Source organism: Zerene cesonia, chromosome 20, assembly GCF_012273895.1.
Source record: "Zerene cesonia ecotype Mississippi chromosome 20, Zerene_cesonia_1.1, whole genome shotgun sequence".
In the NCBI taxonomy this organism is placed as follows: domain Eukaryota; kingdom Metazoa; phylum Arthropoda; class Insecta; order Lepidoptera; family Pieridae; genus Zerene; species Zerene cesonia.
The window spans coordinates 2,606,735-2,626,523 of record NC_052121.1 but is presented as its reverse complement, the minus strand read 5'-3'; the positions used below and the strand labels follow the sequence as shown (position 1 = coordinate 2,626,523).

Here is a 19,789-nt window from a genome sequence, read left to right as displayed (position 1 = left end):
CACAGATATTATGTTCGCGTACACAAGTAATATTTTTTATACTCTTCCCGGCTCCAGAGGGATATCAAAGATTCCTGTTTTATCCAGAGGAAGCACTTATTCGGGATAAAAAGTATCCTATCACTCAAGTCATACCCTGTCTATATACCAAATTTCACCAGAATCCGATTCGTAGTTTCAGCGTGATTGAAGGACAAACTTCCAAATAAACAAACTTTCACATTTGTGTGTGATAATCAACCACGCTTTAGCACTAATTGGGCCAGCTCACACCGGGAAAGTATCAAATCCCCACAGAAAACCGGCGTAAAGCATACTGCTGTGTTTCGTTCGGTGAGTGGGAGGCCGCCATGCGGAGGCCCATATCCTTTTCCTTACCCTTCCTAGTCCTTTACTTTAGTCCTCTTTTTAGTCCTTTTTTCCCCATTTTCTAATTTGAAGTCGGCGTGCCACCTTACGCACCTTACGCCTCTCCAAATGTTCATGGGTGGTGGTAGCGTTTACCATCAAGCGATCCACCAGCTCCATTGCCGACGGTGACATAAAAAAAAAGTTAGTATGATTACTCGAGCCCTTCTCTATTCTTTTGAGTTTTGTATCTGGAATGCTGCATCTGACTGCCTCTCATTACTAATACCCGGTCACTAGACAGTGAACATTGGACAAGACGAGGGCTGTTAATTTGTTAAAGTTAGCAGCGTACTTATTATTTCATTGACCGCCTTCTGTACCTCAACTTCTTGTGCTGTATTTTTTTGTCAATTTCTTTGTGTACAATAAATAATTTTTATTATTATTACTATTCATTCTTTTATAATTTCAAAATTGCATTAGATACTCTTTATTTTGCTTTATCGTTTTCGTTTTATTTTTTCTTAGAAAATAAAATATTTCAGAAACCTATATTAAACTATAAACTTTATTGCAACAATTTTATCTACATTTATAAGTAATACATAATAATATAAACATTCTAATTCATCATTTTTCTATACTGCAACTGATCTTGGAACATTCTAATGAAGACATTGTATTTTTTATCATGGAATGATTTCATTGAAGCATTCGGATGTATAACGTTAGCTTGGCCACCCATATTTTTAATAGCTGTTTGCATAGTATAAAAGTATTGTGATGCACAAGCGCCTAATATAGCAGCGCCCACTAAAACTGACTCTTTTTCATGTGGCATTAACACAGGCAGTCCGAGGGAATCAGCTTGAATCTGGACAAATAATGGGTCTTTAGCTAACCCACCACAAATGAGTAAAGATTTAAATGGCTCATATCCAGATTTTGTGAGAGCCTCAATAATGTGTCTTGTTCCATACTGAAAAATAACATATAGACATGAGGGAAATTAATATACTGATAAAAAATAGGTGTAAATTGTAATCCAAAAAAACAATTAGCCCAATAACTGGCACTTGTAGGTACCAGATGCAAACTTACTGATAACGCTTGAAGTGTTGCCAGATACAAAAGCGCCAAATTATCCTCACTGCTATTAATTGTTAATCCCACAAGCATACCCATCATGGTGGGATCAGCTAAAGGAGAACGATTTCCGTGAAAATCTGGCCACATATGAAAATCTTTCGTCAATAGATTAAGATCGGTAAATCCTTTCGAAGCAGCCATTTCGTTTAATATTTTTCGTAAATGTTCACGTACACTGGAATTTTTATATAAGGTACAGACATTGAAATAAAATAATTTATTTTATGAAGTCAGAAATTAGTGTTGATGTTGATGTATAGATATTCTTATAATTACTAATGGTTTGGGGGAGGGCCCATGAGGCCCAGCTTCAAATAGTAATTTATATAATAAACTTATTCAAATCTTCGAATGAAAGATCTATAGAGCTCTATGTACTTCTATCAAGAAAGAGGTGAGGACCTCTAATTCTACAACTATAAGAAATGTATATTTAATTTGTTATGGTGATTCCCCTAGTCACATATTTCTTTATGGTACACTTTTATGTATGTGATGCCTTTTTTTAGAACTTCGACTTCATAAAGTTCAAACAAAAGTTGTTTGAAAAGTTACCTACTTTATTTAGTTCTGGTTACAAGAATGTTTTGAGTTTGTCAAGACTTGTTTTTGTTAAATAATACTTCAGATGGAAAGGGAACACGTCAGACATGATCCGTGAGCAAGCACCTTTTTTTTTTGTTAGTGTTAAGTTAATTGTTTTGTGACTCACTATCTAGGTCCCATCAATAAAACTATGTAAGGAAATTGTTACAAATGAACCTAACTTGGAGTATGAAAGCGATAACTTTATACACATACTTGCCCGTACTACATTTCTTCAGAAGTTCTGCACCAGCTGGATGACTCGATATCACATAATCAAGAAGCATCCCAGAAGCACTTTGGCCACCTTCATTGAGCCACATTTTCGGTACCATTGCACTGAAGTAAGGGCCCCAAATACCATTCACCATAACCGGTTTGCTATTAACAGCCATGTGACATGTAGATGTCCCACATATTAAACTCAGGCGACTTGACATTACATTACTAATATTTTCCCCCACTGTTCCTATCATACCAAGACCACCAGCATGTGCATCTATTATGGATGTTGCAACTGGAGTGTTTGGCAATAAACCCAATACAGAAGCTATGTGCGGCAACAAACCCCCACAATATTCACCTGGCATTAACACTTTGTTACCAATCTTAATGAAATCATCAACAGCTAAGTCACCAAGCCCTATTTCTTTTAAAAAATTTTTATTCCACCCATGATTTTTTTCAGAAGAACATTCATAATTCCATTTACAAACTAAAGAGCATAGTGACCGACTTTCAGATCCTGTTGCTTTCCATGTAAGAAAATCTGGAAGGTCAAAGAAATATCTACTTTGCAACCATGTAGTAGGTAAATGTTTCTTTATCCAGAGTAGTTTTGGCATTTCCATTTCTAAACTGACTTTGCCTCCAACGTATCTGAGAATATCATGGCCAGTTTTATTGATCAAATCTGCTTCTTCATGTGCTCTATGATCCATCCACATGATTACATTTTGTGCATTATTTTTTGTCTCACTTATGCTTATTGGATTTCCATTAACATCTAATGCTACTAATGAGCAGGTTGCATCAAATCCAATACCTTTTATATGCTGGGGTTTCACCCCAACCACAATATCCTGTAAAATGAAATGAAACAATAATTTTTTGTACAACTGTTAAAAAGATAATTATAATGTAATGTTGTGAAAATGTAGTATTTTTATCATTGTATAAAAAGCTATCATACCTTAATTACAGATATACAGCATTCCCAAATATCATTTGATGACTGTTCATAGTATCCAGGTTTTGGTTTCCATGTTTGTATACTTTTAACAGAGCTTTTGATAACCTTTCCATATTGATCGACCAAAGCGGCTCTCACACTTCCTGATCCAACATCTACTCCAATAAAATACACTGAGCAATCCATGCTAACTTACACCTTAAAATATTTACAGTGTTATTAATAATGAATACCAGTTCTATGTTTACATTTGTGTTATTAGAATATCTCTTTCAGAATTATTTATTTATTAACACTTTTGTACATTCCACATGATATTTGTATCAGCAATCCACAACATATGCACAAAATGTTGAAATATATAATTCGCTTCTTGAAACTATAAAAATAAATAGTGCGAAAATTTTCACGTATAAAATATTACAATACATATTCACTTACTTTCTCATGAACAATATTTAAAACGTATATAAATACGTGTGTATAAACAATAACTGATAGCACTTTATGAAGTCGATGCATGACCTTGTATATCTAATTCCTTGGTGTTAAAATTGATGATAAACTTGCAGTACCTACAACTTTCAATCATTTCAACTTGCATGATAACCTTGTTATCTATAGTCATGAGGCATTCGCGGACAATCTTTATAGGTGCAGAGTAAATTCAGTTCCAACTCATTCAAAAACCGATGTAAAAAAATAACTAAAATCAGTTTTCATTGCTAAACTTGCTCAACTTCTTATTTATAGTCGTATTGGATTAACATTTAATTGAAGCAAGTAAAATTATTATATTAAGTAATTTAGTATTTCCCTTTTTCAAATTTGGATGATTCCCGCGTAACTCATGCCTTGCTGTCAAGTGTCATCTGTCATTTCAAGATATAAACATAAAAGCGGGTCTACAAGGCACCCACTTAATTTGCACAAACATTCTGGTAATATATTTGAGCAAGCTTCACGTATAGATGTGAAGTTTGAGGTTTTACTTGGAAGTTGGCTAGAAAATACAGTGTATTTGGAATTTGTTGCCCATCAAGACTATACTTAAATACGCTCCAATAATCAGCAACAAATTCCAATACACTGTATTCCAGAAAAACCCGGTATCAAGATGGTAAGAACAGAAAAAATTAAAAAAAGGTATATACATATTATATATATATTGAACTAGCTGCGCCCCGCGGTTTCACCCACTTAAGTCCGTATCCCGTAGGAATATCGGGATAAAAAGTTGCAGTCCAGTTGTCCAGCTATCTACATACCAAATTTCATCGCAATCGGTTCAGTAGTTATTGCGTGAAAGAGCAACAAACCCACAAGTCCTTACAAACTTTCGCATTTATAATATTAAAGAATTGGCAACATCAACTGTAAAACGATTGGCACTATTAAAATTACGAAGTAAATAAGATACAATTTTTACTTCGTACTCCAAACCAATGACCAAACGAAACCAAAGAAAGAGCCAATACTTATTTTTCGACCAATTTAGAACATTCATCATTTGCTAAGCTACCAAAGACCGTTTACGACACACTCAAGAACTTTTAAGACACCAAACGAAACCCAATTGATCATGTAAACACGGTTGAGGTCATTCTCGCGCGGAAAATCTTAACACCGCGATTCAGAAAATGACGTCTTTTGTACAACGCCATCTATCGGATTTGGATTTCAACTATCAACATTAGTTCTATTTTTAGTCTTAAGAATCCGTTGCAAGTACTATACAGAATTTCGTAACGTAATATTTTACTTCTTGAACTCACTAAATTCATCATATTATCTTGTGATAGAGTGATGAACCGATTTCGATGAAATAAAAACTGAGTTATACCTCAAGTTACGTATAATTTTTGTATATAAACATTGTCTGCATTTAATTCGTAGATTTTACGTGATGTGCACACAAACAAACAGACAAAAATTTAAAAAATGATGGAAATGGGTTCTGTTAGTTATCTTTTCACACACTGGCTATTTTTTTTTCAATTTCTTCAATGTACAAAAATAACATTTCTACAGATTTATTATATTTATAGATATGTAACGTTTAGCAACTAAATCTTCCGTAAAGATCAAAGAAAAAGAATGTTAAGTAACCTTGCTACAATAATATTATCACGATAGCATTATTTACAATTTCCGCGGATTGGCACAAGCAATAAAATCGTGGTTTTGGCAACTATTTAGCTACAAATTGATGTATCTTTTGTTGCAAATTTGCTGGTTTCACCTTAGCTGATAGGGCTTGTGATAAGCAGCTTTCAGCGTTACGGATTAACGAGTAGTTCTTAATCTGTGGTTCAGCGTTGACTGTTGACAGCTGACAGGTCACAGGTTGCAGGATACAGGCAATTGGGTATTGAGTTACTCAATTTGAGTAGTTTTATAGCCACTACAGCTTACACAGAATAGTGATATACTACACAGAGTGACTAGTTTTTAATCTGTGTATACTTAGTACTTACTTGATAAGTCTTAATTCTTATGCTTTAAATTCGAACCTATATAAGAAAACTAAACGGCATGATCATGTTTGCCTATTTAATTAAAAACATACAATTACATATTGACCTGTATGAAAATGAACTAACCACAATTTTGATTTGATTGAGAACAAGTATAGTGATTCAATCAAGATTCAAGTCCTCCAAGAATAAAAGAAAATGGTTCGGTTTAAAAACAGGTATAAATTAAAAGATAGTTTTTGAATTTTTTCTAAAATTATATCCATATAAATAATAATCTACATCATATTTCAGATATATTACTGTGGAAATTGCATCTCCGGCAGTCCCTGAAAGTAAACCTCTATCTATTAAATCAACTATGCTTCATGAGTGTATTTTAAATAAGATAAAACAACTACATGGTGATTTTGGTGTTGCTGCTGTAAGATCTGGCTTCCTAGCAAAATACTGTAACGAAAATACCAGAATAGCCATAATTCGATGTAGACATGGGCCTCATCAGTTTGTTACCAGTAGTATTCCGTTTATAACTAGGATAGGAAAATTAGATGCAACTGTTAGAACTCTTCATGTTGGAGCTACATTGAAACACAGTTTTATTTTTATTCAGAAACACCATAGGACATTTTTAGATTCTTTATGGTCAAATCTTAAGACTGATGAGGAAAGAAGCGCACTTGAAGCAGCAGTGATGGAATTCACTAAGGCAGATGTATCAATGATTAAAGATAACCTAATGTGATAAGCCCTGAACAAAATGATAACTCGGCAACTGTCATTTTATAAATAAAATCTATAAGTATGATTTATATTCTATCATTTATTTGAAATACATTCTGCTTATAAACTTCACATCGATGAAATCTATAAAAATATGACCAAGAGTACTTGTGACTATGATTTAATATGAAGCTGGAATAAATTGAGGAAAGTTCGCAGAATTGTACAAAAACATATATTTATAAATAATATGAAATATATTTTAATTTACCTATAGATTTAAAGTATCAACTAATATAATAGACATTTACTTTATACAATTCAATTATATTATAAATATGTATATGTTTTATATATGTATATTCAATTAAAATTGGTAACACTTTTAAGCATAAACAGTAGTCATTTGCGATTGTAATTAGTGTGATGGTATATATAAATAAAGCTTTTTCCTAAGTGTTGATTCAAAGATTGGTACTTGTAACTTCTTAACTTTACAACATGTTTTGGTAACTATGTTATTCACTTTTGTAAATATATCATACACATGCTCTTTTTGTGCTTTTTCTTTTAGAGCACTACACAAAAACTGGATGAATATTGATCCTTTTTCTTCATGTCTAAAAGCTTTGAACTCAGGTGAAGTAGCCCAATAAATTAAAAAATCGGATTTCCTCATGAAGTACTTGGGAGGGGGTCCATCAGCAACTAAGCCTCTGTCTTTGTAAGAATCTTCATCAACTTGACATGCTTGCAAAATCAAAACCTTAGGCTTGCCATAAAGATTCTTGGCTATATCTGAATCTAATAACATTTGAATGTCCTCTATCTTTATTTTTATTGAATCTGCAGCATAGACATGGCCTCTAATGCCGTGAGAAAGTATACATAGCATGAAAACACTATGGACTTCAGAGACCCTGTATTTAATTATGTCCTTGATAAAATTAAATACTTCTATATGATTTAAATTTTTCCCAACTATCACTTCAAAGTTAAGAGACAACATGGTTGATTCTAATGCTATTTGGTCCTGTGTTGAACCACTTCTCATTGGAAGATGAACATGTATATTTTTCTCTATATTTTCCTTGGATGGATTAAATATTTCTTGATTAATAATACAGCATACTCCAACACGTTTCGGATTCCTTATAAAATATGAATCATTATTTAATAAAACATTATCAGCTTTCCAATTGCTAGGAATGTCTTCAAGGTTCATCTGGTTAAGAAGTTCATATACTTCTTCAAAGCTGCTTTCTCCACCTTTATTATCTTTATTGTACTCATTATCTACTTCTGCTGTTGTAACTGGAGTGCTGGTAGACACATTGAAGCTAGATGAATTGTGTTGACCATTTAATTTGTTCTCTAATTCCTTGAGATGAGCAACATATGAAGCAAATGCAGGAAAATGATCTAGAATCTGACAGAATCTTTGAACATCAACTTTAGCTGGGGTAGCATTTCTGATAAAATCTTGGAATACAATAAATTTTCTACAAATTAGCTCTAATATTATCAATTCACAACTCTCATGGTCTGTAGTATCAATACCATATGACAGCAATGTTTTTTTTAGTTTGAACATAACTTCTGAAGTAGTATTATCACATAAGTTGTATAAAACTTTCTTAATAGGACTTACATGGGCACTGAAAGTAATATTATCAGGTTGATAGTGCTGTTTTACAGTTGTTAAATCGAAACCTAGTTTTCTAATTACATTATAAAGTCTGCAAATACTTAGCGATTCTAAAAATTCATATTTCCATGTAGGTCGTACTTTCGCATGCGTTGCCCACTGATGTAAAAGATTCATACTATCATATTCAACGTCTTTTGATACTTTTTGATACACGATCAAACGTTGAAGAGCTGTATCTGGTATTTCATATAGTAGAAATACGAGTGACACAATGTCGTAAGGATCCAAATCTTTCTGGATTTCGAGAACCATATCAATAGTAATAGAATCCATGTTTTGACTGGATGAACTATAATCTTGCAGATCTTTGCGAAACATTTTCACTCAAAACAATTTTCGATAAGACTAAACATCACAATTGTACAATATGTTCTTTGTTAACTTCTTCTTCGACTATAATCTCACATAATGTTTGTCCATTTCAAAGCGTCCATTTTAATGTCCTACTGAATAAAATAAATGTTTGGGTTATTTTGTTAATAAATGTTTACGTTTGAGTTGACTCTTGAAAGCAGTCATAAGTCAGTAGGAGTAGACCTTTTTTGGCAAAAACATATTATATCTATTAGTAATACATTTGAAATGGTCTTGAATAGCAGTGTTGCCACCTTTTTTTTTAAAGGGCAAAGCACTCTAAAAAGGGTTAGAAAGGGGTAAAATATAATAAATGCGTATGATCACGAATAATGTAGTCACGAGTACCACCTAGAACGCTAAAAAGTGCAAGTTTTTTTATTTAATTATAATTCTGAAACACAAATTCTCCGACTCGGAGAATTTGACTGCTTGTGATGATGTGAAATTATTAGAACTTCAGTATTCAATTAGAACGCTCATATCCCCATAATTACATAATCTATACTGTCCAGTGTTTGTTTATACTAATCAATATATTAATTTGGTGATGGATAACATATATATTCTTTCTGATTGTTTTAGATACCATCTGCGCTTAATTTGAAGCTGTTTGGACTAATCTAATCTCTTTGGACGTAGACAAACCTATTACACACTACACTACAATACACTACAGGACATTGGCAAAATTATGGCAATGTAATACTACCATAAATTAAAATATTGAATTGAATTTAGAACGCTCATTTTGTAAACAAACCCACCACGGTTGGTGTAAAAGAAAAAAAATTGTGAAGTTGTGTGAATACGAAATGGGGCTAGATTGCCCTTTTGGGGGTAAAAAGTTCACTGTAGGGTCAAGGGTGGCATTAGTGCTAAGGACATCACAGGGCTAGAGGCTAGCACTGCCCGAAAAGGGCTATAGTGTGTAGTGACTTGACACTTAACGGACTGTCAACGTCAGTTCATTTCATAATATGTCGAATCTACAATAAATAGGTTAGGAAAAAAATTTGAATTTTTGATAATATTTCATGATAGCTTTATTATGTCTGTAACAAGAGCAGAAGTTTTAAAACTTTATAAACGTTTAATGATTTATTCAAAATCCTTAACATTAACGGATATAAATTATTATAAACAGCGAATTAACCAAGAGTTCAAAAGGAATAAGAGCTTAAGTAATCAAGAAGATATTCGTTTCGCTTTTAAGGTAATATCATTAAATCATAAAATTTTATAGATTTTTTGATTACGTCGGAAAAATCGGTATTAACATAATACTCAAACACATGAATTTTCACTGTTTAGTTTTAGCCTAGCTATTCGCGCGATTGTGTAAATACACTAAAAAAATTCAACCATTAAATGTGTTAAAAATTTTCGTACAATATAATATTTAACTGTTATTATAATTTATACCAATTTAATCAGTTGTTACATCTAGTGATTTTATAGGCTTAATAGGCTAATTGAATGTTAAAATACTAATTAATTTTAATAATTTCAGAAAGGGGAGGCACTATTATTAAGAGGTGCAATTGTGTAAGATGTTCCTAACAAAACTATTTATAAATGTCAATAGACGAACCCAGCTATCAATACCAATAGCATTAAAACACACCATAGATTATTCTAAAGTGCCTAAAATCAAAGAACATGAATTGGCAGAACAGTTTGTGCGGGGAGGAGGCCCTGGTGGGTCAGCCGTGAATAAAAATGCTAACTGTGTTGTATTAACACATGTGCCTACAGGTTTGTGAATTTTGAATGTGTTTAAAATTCGTGGCATCTTATTCATTGTATATTAGCATATCTCAAATAAGTACATAGATTTTTATTACTTTTCTTCTTACACTTTGATAAATCAAACCTGAAATTGAAGGTAAGTTCAGTGTAAATTAAACCTATATTTCTTTTCTAAAACTAATTATTATAGTTTCATAAATACCAAAGTTCTTGTAAATTATTTGTCATTGTTTAAATAAATGTCATAAAGATTAAAATAGAACTTTCTTCTCTGTACTTTTCCTTTATAAATCTCCTTTTTTTAGGAATAGTAGTGAAATGCCATAACAGCCGATGCCAAGACGATAATAGAAAATTAGCGAGGCAAATGCTTATAGATAAGTTGGATGAAATTATGAATGGGGAAGAGAGTATAAATGCACAGAAAAAACGAATTGAACAGAAGAAAAATCAAAAGAGTGAATATAAGAGGAAAAAAAGAGCTCTAATGAAAGAGGCGTGGAAAAAACGAGAGGGCTTAGAATAAACTAGATTTAATAAATTTAGACTGTACAATGATATATGTTTCATTTATCAGTTGGTGGTAGAGGTAGCTAGATAGAATTTTGTATATAATAGTTGTAATTTTACAACTTATTACCTAACTGCGAAAGTGTAAGAGTAATGTTTTTCGAGTATAATATGCACATATATGGTTACGTGACTATGTGTCTATTTCTTTACCACTCTAAGTCAACAAAAAACAAAGTTTCAGGATAGTTTCCATAAAATCAAACTCAAATTGCGAAAAGTATAATTTCTTTTGTTACATTTTATAATGAAGGAGAGTACATCTTGTAAAGAAATGTATGTCTCCCACGGCGCGCGAGCCCGACTCCACCGCTTCCTTGTTTTGAGTTGATTGGTTGGGTAGGTCAGGTACTTTTTTTAAACGTAGGTTAGCGTGGGTAGGAATTATGAAACGAAAATGTATTACTAGCGTCAAAAGCATAAAAAAACAAAAAAAAAAGCATCAAATTCAATACGTAAAGCTAACTTGAAATATTAAAAAAAAAATTAAAAAGCAACGATCATTACCTTTTGCCACATACATACACACACACGTTAACTTCTCTTCACGCCAAAACCCATATAATGTATGTTACTGTGACAATGCGTTTTTCCTAGTAAGTACGAGTTTTAACTAAACATCATTGCTACAAATAGTTCTAAATAGGGAAAACGCTTTTAAAAGATCCGTCCGTTCTTATCTCGGCTCTGGTAAATCTGCCGTAGCTAGAGCTCAAAATTGCAGATTCAAAATATGATACAAATACTATTAATTCATTATATAAAGTACAATGCATGAATCTTCGGCATTTTATACAATTTATTGACCAATAAATGTTTAATGCACTAAAAAATTAATAGACTGTAAAATCGCTAGAACCTTTTATTCTAACTAAAGAAGAGGTACTAAAACCGAAAGTTAATACAGTAATAAAGCAATGTAGTCTATTTCATTTTATAATCATCTAAATATTGTAGTCTCTTTTTAATTTCTTTAAGCTTCTTGCAAGAAGGACCACCGTAGCAGCTTGTTACAGTGGTTAAAACGTGAAAATATTATGTTTTGTTAATGATATTAAACTAGCTGCGCCCCGCGGTTTTACCCGCGTAAATCTGTATTCCGTAGGAATATCGGGATAAAAAGTTGCCTATATGTTATTCCACTTGTGCAGTTGTCTACGTACCAAATTTCGTTGCAATCGGTTCAATAATTTTTGAGTGAAAGAGCAACAAACACACACACATCCTCACAAACTTTCGCAATTATGATATTTGTGAATGAATACTCACAAATTACAAATCAGTGCTACTAATTCCTGAGGGTTACTTCTTTACCAACTATGACATAAAAAAACATAGTGCTCGTCAAATTTTCTAACTAATAAACCGGGAGAGATTGTTATTTCGCACAAAAGCGCATATTTTACGGAGTCTGTAGTTAAGAAAATAGAGAAGTCGGTTCCTAAACAAAATGAGACAGTTAATAACAAATTAATCATCGCTCAGCTTGCGTAACGCGAGCCACAATGACTGTAAGTGGCCGACATTGTGCCATCCTTGACCTAAATATCGGATGCTCTTTGTCCCGCTTTACGCTACGTTTTGAAATACGTTTCCGCAGAGCCTTTCTGGACCGATAAAAACCCTCGTTCCATACGCTTCGTTTTCAGAGGTTACTTAAACTTGTTGGTTATCATTTTTGATTGAAAGGAAGGTTCCACTTTCATCTTATATGTTGCTTTCGAGCAATCATATTGTATAATAGTTGATGGGTATTTAAATAAAGATACGTACCTAAGTATTGACATGGGTTCTAAACTGCGTCCATACAAACATGCGGGCATACAAAAACTGCGTCCTTTTTTTAGTGGCGAGTCATTTAGAATGATTCATTCTATTCCCTTTCTTATCCATATCTCGACCTCTTGGAAAATTAATTAATCGGAGCTCCCATCAGCCTCGGCTTTCAGGTCTAATCTTCGTTTCAACCAGATGATCGGTGGTTACAAAAAGCCTTGCCTTCTTTCAAGGCTACAGTCATTAATTAACAAAAAAAAAATCTTAAAAAAAAAACTACGAGAAAATTGATTTAGTAACTTTAGATAGAAATAATATAAAACTTTAACAAACTATCCACATAAGATAGAAAGGAAACAGAATAATATCAATTATACAATTTCTAAATACATTTTTATTTGTGTATAAGTTTCGACGGTTGACGATAATATTATCTGATATATTATTTTAGAATTTATAAATTGATACATTCATTAATCGTTTGAACTAACACTTGCTCTAGTGATTTACTGCATTTTCTTTTATTTGTATTTTAGTTCCCTAATACAGTATAATGCTAATGGAAATACAAATTTTACATAATTTTATTACGTACCAATTATATGAAAGCAACGTTGAAAAGCTCATCAAATGTCACAGAAGCTTTTCAAACACTTTTCCCCTGTGCCATAATACCTTTACTTAGGCACCAGATACATTAATGTGTGAGTAAAAGGTTTAATTCCATTCGAAGGCTAGGGAATAATAAGTACAAGCTAGGGGCGCAATTAACAACATAATTTAAAATTTTCTTATATTAAAGCGGTATGAAATTACATTGTGTACATATTTATATATTTTTGTTTATCATAGATAAATATCGTGTTTTCATTGTAAATAAGAACATCAAGTTAATTTAAGCGAATTTTCTCAAACAGCAAAACAATTCATCATTACTGAGAGAAAAAAGTCTTCGGGGAAATTGCAAAGTTTTAATTTTCTCTCTGTATAAAAAGCCACGAAGAAAATAATTGGGTGGTATGTCTCATAAAATATTAATGCAAGCTTGACGATTAATCATTCAAATATTTGGAAAGGTGAATAATAAATATTTTTGAAAGGAAATACGAGTGTGTATGTTAAAAAAAATTAGACTAATTTGTACATGGGACAATAATATCTACAAAAAATTTATCTAATTTCATTCTTGTATAAGATGAATTTCTCTTTAAGTATTTGTCTATAGGTACCTACATATCAATAAAATTTAAGGGTCTGTCGTTGAGTTAAAAATATTAATTACTAGCTGCGCCCCGCGGTTTCACCCGCGTAAGTTCGTATTCCCTAGGAATATCGGGATAAAAAGTTTTTGTTATTCCAGTTGTCGACCTGTCTATATACCAAATTTCATTGCAATCGGTTCAGTAGTCTTTGCGTGAAAGAGCAACAAACTTTCAAAACCTTCGCATTTAGAATATCAGTAGGATTGTCTTAAGGCCAAAGTCAAGACATCAAAACATTTAAAATGTTTTGTCTGTCTTTACGTCTTTCTATTATTCCTGATAACCGAGTGTTGAATTCCTTAAAATACGCGCGAGCAAAATGTCAGGCGGCAAGTTTTTTAACTTTTATGTGCTTGTTAAAGAAAATATTCATAGCAGACAATGCAAACATTTTCGCTTTTCAAGCACGTAACTCTATTGTTCTACATTTCAGAAGTTCATGGAAATAATTTTCAACGGATCAGTAATTTTGTTTCAGCTGTATTGTATTTGATTGAATTACTTGTGGTGAACGTTTTATGTACTGTGTATCTAAGTATTATTAATATTGCTTTAGTGTAAAATCACTACATAGTATAAAACAAAGTCACTTTCGCTGTCCCTATGTCCCTATGTATGCTTAAATCTGTAAAGCTACGCAGCGGATTTTGATGGGGTTTTTTTTATAGATAGAGCGATTTAAGAGGAAGGTTTATATCTGTAATAAAATTTATTAAACTAGAAATAAAAGACTTTTAAACGGATTCTAACCGCGATTTATTCATTATAATATTAACTCGATTTTTCGAACTCTTTACAGCGAACGTGGTCACGGGGAGACCACGCTCGCTCGCGCTCATCGCGTTTAAAGTCCGTTTAAAAGTCTTTAATTTCTAAATACTACTACTTTACTTTAATTTCTAAATTCTGCTCGCGCAAAATCAAACACAAGAAAATACTATCTATTAAACTACTTCGAATTTAACACATGCTAAAGGCGCGGGCAAACGCTAGTATGATTATAAGATATTGCAAAATTTAGTTATAGAAAATTGTATGATTTTTTTGTATGTACTTAAAATATATATATTATTAAGTACAAACACAAAAATTGTTAACAGTTGGTTTGTTATATGAACGCGCTAATACGGGAACTATGGAACTGATTTCAAAAATTATTTCACCCTTGAATGTAAACTTAATCGTAATCTGGGGCGGACCGCTAGTCTTTTATACACAAGTTATTGAAACGATTTACTATTTAGGTACAGGTAGGTCCTAACCCATCTGACTTGTTGATACATGATATAGTACACGTTACATTTATTTACCTTTACGTTATGAAAACCGTAAATCGAAGGACAAATGAATAGAGGTTAAAATAATGTATTTTTTTATAGGCTTTTAAATCAAAAAATAAATCATAAAAATCGGTTACGAGGTTACAATAAAAATCATAAACCTCCTCTTTTTTTGAAGTCGTTAGAAAACTCAAACACACATATCAATAGGATAAACTAAAGTCTTACTTATTGCAGATTACATAAGAAAATAAAGATGCTGATTAGGATAGTGTGATAAACTCATGAAATCATTGTATTGTTACCGAACCGAACTGAAGCTTGAATTAAATCTGTACGTTTAAATTGGGTCAAAATCGAATCTGAAAGAGGAGGTTAAACACAAACAAACACACACACAATATAAGTGAAGCTAATAAAAGCGTATTAAAAATGGCGCGAGACGACACATCCATACTAATGCCCATAAGTTCGATAAATTATCAAGAAAGTGCCTTAATTACGTTGCTGGTGCGCGGCGAAATGCTAATCAAAGGAGGCTTTAATTTGGCGTAGATTGTAAATATTTATATAACTCAAGGATGACGACAGTCAAATTAAATTAAGGATATTGAATTTTTATATTATAAAAAAGACATATGAGTATAAATGTGTCTAAATTTCTGTTATAGTAGGTACCTACTGTCATTCCAACAGCGGAGATCGTCTTGTTAGCAAGTTTTTATAAGCCTCACCTGTATGTTTCAGGATAATAAAGATATGATTACTATCGTCAGTATTAAATAATTTTCTACACGTGCTTTTTTAGTTTTCTTTTACTTTTATATACTATTTTAATTAAGTTTCCCTAAAGGATTTAAATATTTAAACAATTTTGTATGTAGCGTAAAACAATGTACTTGCTTTTAAGCGATCAAGCATGTAAGATGGATTTCAGGAGAAGAATTCTGTTAATATTTGAAAATAATTACTTAAGATCTTCAATGTGTAAGCTAACATTGGACATTTTCATTAATAAGCAGTAACTAACAATTTCTCTGATAATTCGTTATTTATTAATGAATTTAATTATTCAATTATTTTACTTTAACTCTTTCAAAGTTTGCTGCCAAACTCAAGTAGGTATCGTTTATTCGATGATTTCTTTATATTGAGTTTTCTTCCATTTTAATATGTAATAGATAATATTTTGCAATCCAATATAGCCTTTTATAAACGAAACTTATAATGTGAATAGGCCAAGCGCACCTATTTACCAACCTAACAAAATATAGTTAGATTGGGACGTTGATGTCACGTAACAGGCTGCCCCTGAGGTGATCGCGGACGAATACGAACACCCGTGGCCCCCAAATCAAAGCCGATGGATCGAAGACAATGGGGTTTAGTAAGTAGGAATCCGACATAACCCACAGCTCTATACATCACTATATGCTGAACTGGATATGAAGCGAACGATGTATTTATTATTGAAAATTAGTAGGTAACTAATGTGAAGAGACAAATAAATAGGTATATAATTATTATTTATTTAGCTCCTCCACGAAAAAAATAAGAAGGTTGTTAGAATAAGTCGTCGATTTTTGAACCATTTGAGCATTGGGACTGTCTATCTTTTACTACCGATATCTCGATATTACGGGAAAACTTATGTTCCTGAAATATAAAGAATTTTATATAGCTTGAAGTAGGTCAAAGTCGAATTAATTCCTAAACCATAGGGTCGAATAATTCTTCGTCATCTTATGTACCAACACTGAAGCTCTCAATCCCCAGGATAATAAGAGTTTCAAAGTTATAACTTCACCTTAAGTGTATTAAAAGGAACATAAACAAAGCTCATTCCATTAACATAAACAATTGATGGTATGAATGTATTAATTACTAAGTAACTATGTTTTATTGAAATTCCGAAGACAGTAAGCTCTATATTATAAGATAATTTATTATTTATTTAAATTTAATTCATTTCATCATCATTTTCACCAATAAGTATTTCCTAGATTCTGATAATATTTGAATAAAAAAAATCAACTGTTACTGTGGTATAACTTTTTTTAGATACTGCCTGAACCGGCACACGCTGTTCCGCCTTACTCATATAATTTAGGGGTATGAACAGTATTTCTCTACTATTTATTGGATGTTATTATACTTATAAGCTGGGCTGGGGCATGATTTAGTAATACTACTTAACATTTAAAATAAATAAACAAACAATAAAATATTTACTCTTTGTTGGAAGTGGAGTGGAGTGTATGGAAGATATTCTCGGTTATAGGTATTATATCGATAGATTGGGTACAATAATGATAATGATCATATAATGCCTAGTCATTACTCTAAAGTGATAGCCTTGAAATCTCAAAAAAATAAACAAACCTACAAACGAATGAATGCAAAATTCAGAGATGGGCGTCATAAAGTTAAATGTAATGGAAAATCCCTAGAAATAGGCGCTTGTTTGTTTTTAACGAGACTTCGATGCTTTTATAGTCGGAGTACTTGACTTTTATGAGACTATGTGACGTCACTTTGACGTTTATTAAAAGGTTTTCGATTAGTCTGAGAGCTTTTCAGGTTCACATGTTTTGTAGGTTTTTCTGTTCCGAACCATCAACCACTAGGTATATACATGAGGCATAAATATTCTCCGTAGGCCTGTTTCCTATTCCTTAACCTTCCCAGACCTTTCTTACTTTCCCGTCGACAATCCTTTCTGTATCCCTTTTATTTTAAAAAGTTGGCAACGTATATATACAGTTAGGTAGAGGTGGTTTAGAATCAGGTGACTCATCAGCTCAATTCCGATCTTGCGGAAAAATTGATACACATAAATAATTCTGCCTGCATAGTAACAGTATACTCCTAGATATTTATTTATTGGGTCTCGCTTAATATATTATTGTCATTAATAATATATTTTTTGTTTCGCGTAAAATATTCCCTTAGAACATCATTCAGCGTGAAAGGTCGCGTAGATTCCATTCAACAAGCCCTTGAGGAGGCTTTTATGAAACTTTGCTAATAAACTATGACTTAACAGGCTGATTAACATTAAACATTTACTTCAAAATATATTAATATAAATTCAACATTTAATAGAGAGAAATAGTTGTAGTAGACGAGAGAATAAGTACCTACTTGTGTTCTACGTAATCTTTTTATTATTAATAGGTATTTTTATTGTATATCAAAGAAATAGGCATTATATATAAAATACATTTTCGTGTCAAAATGCAGGTTTTTTGAATAAACAATGTTGCATTGCGGTGAATGTAGTGGAACTCAGACGTTAATACTTAGATTAGACAAAGTGAGTAGCTAGGCAAATCAAGAGCAGTCGTACCTTGATCATCCGCGTCAGAAGGTGTACAAGCTAGGATCAGACGGCGGTCGATAGTATTTGTAGTGGCACTTGTAGGCACATAACCAATTTTATTTTTAGACATTCTTCGCTAGTACCGCTAATCCTCAAGACGGACTTCCTTGATCGAAGGATAGGTTTTCATTTTATGTGTATGGAATCTATGTTCTACCTATATAATAATTAATTAATTTGTTCTAGTTCCGTTCTAAAATACAGCAAATTCTACAATACAATTTGCAGTAGCGGTAAGCCGCGCGTCGCTTGCTCGTAAAGTAAGCTTACAGATGTTATGGCTGGCTTCGTATTAATAAAACAAAGCTGTATAAGCCATTTGCAGTCCGTGTCCTCATTTACCGAATGAGGGAGGTTCTGTGAACGGAATATCATAGTTCGCGTATGACGTAGGTTCTTATATCATTATTATTCATACGGGACAAAGAAAAATATTATACAAAAAAATTGTATATATTAGAAATATTTCTTATTTTGCGTACGACTTATTTGATAAAACGAATACTTTTATGTTGTTAATGTAACAAAACTTAGTGTACTATATCGATAAAATAGGAATGCTAATATTCGGAATTGTACTCTTTTACTATCTTGTGAAAATCGTAGGTATCGCAATCTACAAATATTCTATTTCTTTGCATGGTTTCAACAAAAGACCGTCCCATATAATACTGAACATAAGCCTACCTCACAATGTCCAGCATAAGGGAAGGATAGAAAAATATCTTATAGCACAGATAATATAACACTATACTAGTTACAGTATAGTTATATAATCCCTGTATTGTGCGATTTATCTGATTTATTTGCTGGACGAGAGATGAATAAGCATTGTGATGTATATATGCATTGTATTTATATCCTAGGTAGTATTTATATGCGTCTTTCTATATATATAGAACATTTTTATGTGTGTCAGACGAGGCTTTCACTGATGAGTTATTCACAAAGAGAATAGTGGAAGTAGGAAAATATCTGAGCGAAAATATACCTGCAAATTACGTACAGTATAGACTCTCAAAGCGGATGATATGAGATTCATACACGAAATATAGTTGTGTTGAAATTTCTAGAATACAGATTAACTTCGACAATATTGTTGGTTCTATAACAAAAACTTTTCCTCTTATAATAAATCTGCCTTCATTATTTAGTCCGGTCAATTTAGACATTCGAAGTTACATAAAGTCCCAACAAGCTGAATTTCTGTGAAGTTGTTTAAAAC

The 19,789-nt window shown here is 32.3% G+C and overlaps 4 protein-coding genes across 4 annotated transcripts; 2 read left to right on the top strand and 2 right to left on the bottom strand.

The window, feature by feature from the left end:
* Nucleotides 1–905: 905 nt before the first annotated feature.
* On the bottom strand, nucleotides 906–4,100 carry LOC119835236 (FGGY carbohydrate kinase domain-containing protein). The gene is made up of 5 exons (XM_038359943.1): nucleotides 3,719–4,100; nucleotides 3,278–3,475; nucleotides 2,302–3,167; nucleotides 1,453–1,675; nucleotides 906–1,330 (listed from the first exon to the last, which is right to left on the bottom strand). Exons 2-5 carry the CDS (start codon nucleotides 3,461–3,463, stop codon nucleotides 974–976), a joined length of 1,632 nt encoding a protein of 543 aa, XP_038215871.1. The 5' UTR covers nucleotides 3,464–3,475; nucleotides 3,719–4,100; the 3' UTR covers nucleotides 906–973.
* A 1,515-nt stretch (nucleotides 4,101–5,615) lies between these two features.
* On the top strand, nucleotides 5,616–6,562 carry LOC119835018 (ribonuclease P/MRP protein subunit POP5). Its single transcript, XM_038359599.1, has 2 exons — nucleotides 5,616–5,972; nucleotides 6,049–6,562. Exons 1-2 carry the CDS (start codon nucleotides 5,953–5,955, stop codon nucleotides 6,497–6,499), a joined length of 471 nt encoding a protein of 156 aa, XP_038215527.1. The 5' UTR covers nucleotides 5,616–5,952; the 3' UTR covers nucleotides 6,500–6,562.
* Nucleotides 6,563–6,824: 262 nt separating this feature from the next.
* LOC119835017 (caspase-8) lies at nucleotides 6,825–8,770 on the bottom strand. Its single transcript, XM_038359598.1, has one exon. The coding sequence runs from the start codon at nucleotides 8,504–8,506 to the stop codon at nucleotides 6,896–6,898; it is 1,611 nt and encodes a 536-aa protein (XP_038215526.1). The 5' UTR covers nucleotides 8,507–8,770; the 3' UTR covers nucleotides 6,825–6,895.
* An 845-nt stretch (nucleotides 8,771–9,615) lies between these two features.
* Nucleotides 9,616–10,820, top strand: LOC119834997 (probable peptide chain release factor C12orf65, mitochondrial). The gene is made up of 3 exons (XM_038359576.1): nucleotides 9,616–9,758; nucleotides 10,056–10,300; nucleotides 10,600–10,820. Exons 2-3 carry the CDS (start codon nucleotides 10,096–10,098, stop codon nucleotides 10,818–10,820), a joined length of 426 nt encoding a protein of 141 aa, XP_038215504.1. The 5' UTR covers nucleotides 9,616–9,758; nucleotides 10,056–10,095.
* The last annotated feature ends 8,969 nt before the right edge of the window (nucleotides 10,821–19,789 follow it).

Excerpts from the sequence above, each read along its gene's own strand:
- LOC119835018 (XM_038359599.1), top strand. The coding sequence starts at position 5,953 with ATGGTTCGGTTTAAAAACAG. Across the intron at positions 5,973-6,048 it reads ATGGTTCGGTTTAAAAACAG|ATATATTACTGTGGAAATTG; the intron begins GTATAAATTAAA and ends ATCATATTTCAG.
- LOC119835017 (XM_038359598.1), bottom strand. The coding sequence starts at position 8,506 with ATGTTTCGCAAAGATCTGCAAGATTATAGTTCATCCAGTCAAAACATG.
- LOC119834997 (XM_038359576.1), top strand. The coding sequence starts at position 10,096 with ATGTTCCTAACAAAACTATTTATAAATGTCAATAGACGAACCCAGCTA. Across the intron at positions 10,301-10,599 it reads ATTAACACATGTGCCTACAG|GAATAGTAGTGAAATGCCAT; the intron begins GTTTGTGAATTT and ends TCCTTTTTTTAG.
- LOC119835236 (XM_038359943.1), bottom strand. The coding sequence starts at position 3,463 with ATGGATTGCTCAGTGTATTTTATTGGAGTAGATGTTGGATCAGGAAGT. Across the intron at positions 3,168-3,277 it reads GCTGTATATCTGTAATTAAG|GATATTGTGGTTGGGGTGAA; the intron begins GTATGATAGCTT and ends TTCATTTTACAG. Across the intron at positions 1,331-1,452 it reads CAACACTTCAAGCGTTATCA|TATGGAACAAGACACATTAT; the intron begins GTAAGTTTGCAT and ends GTTATTTTTCAG.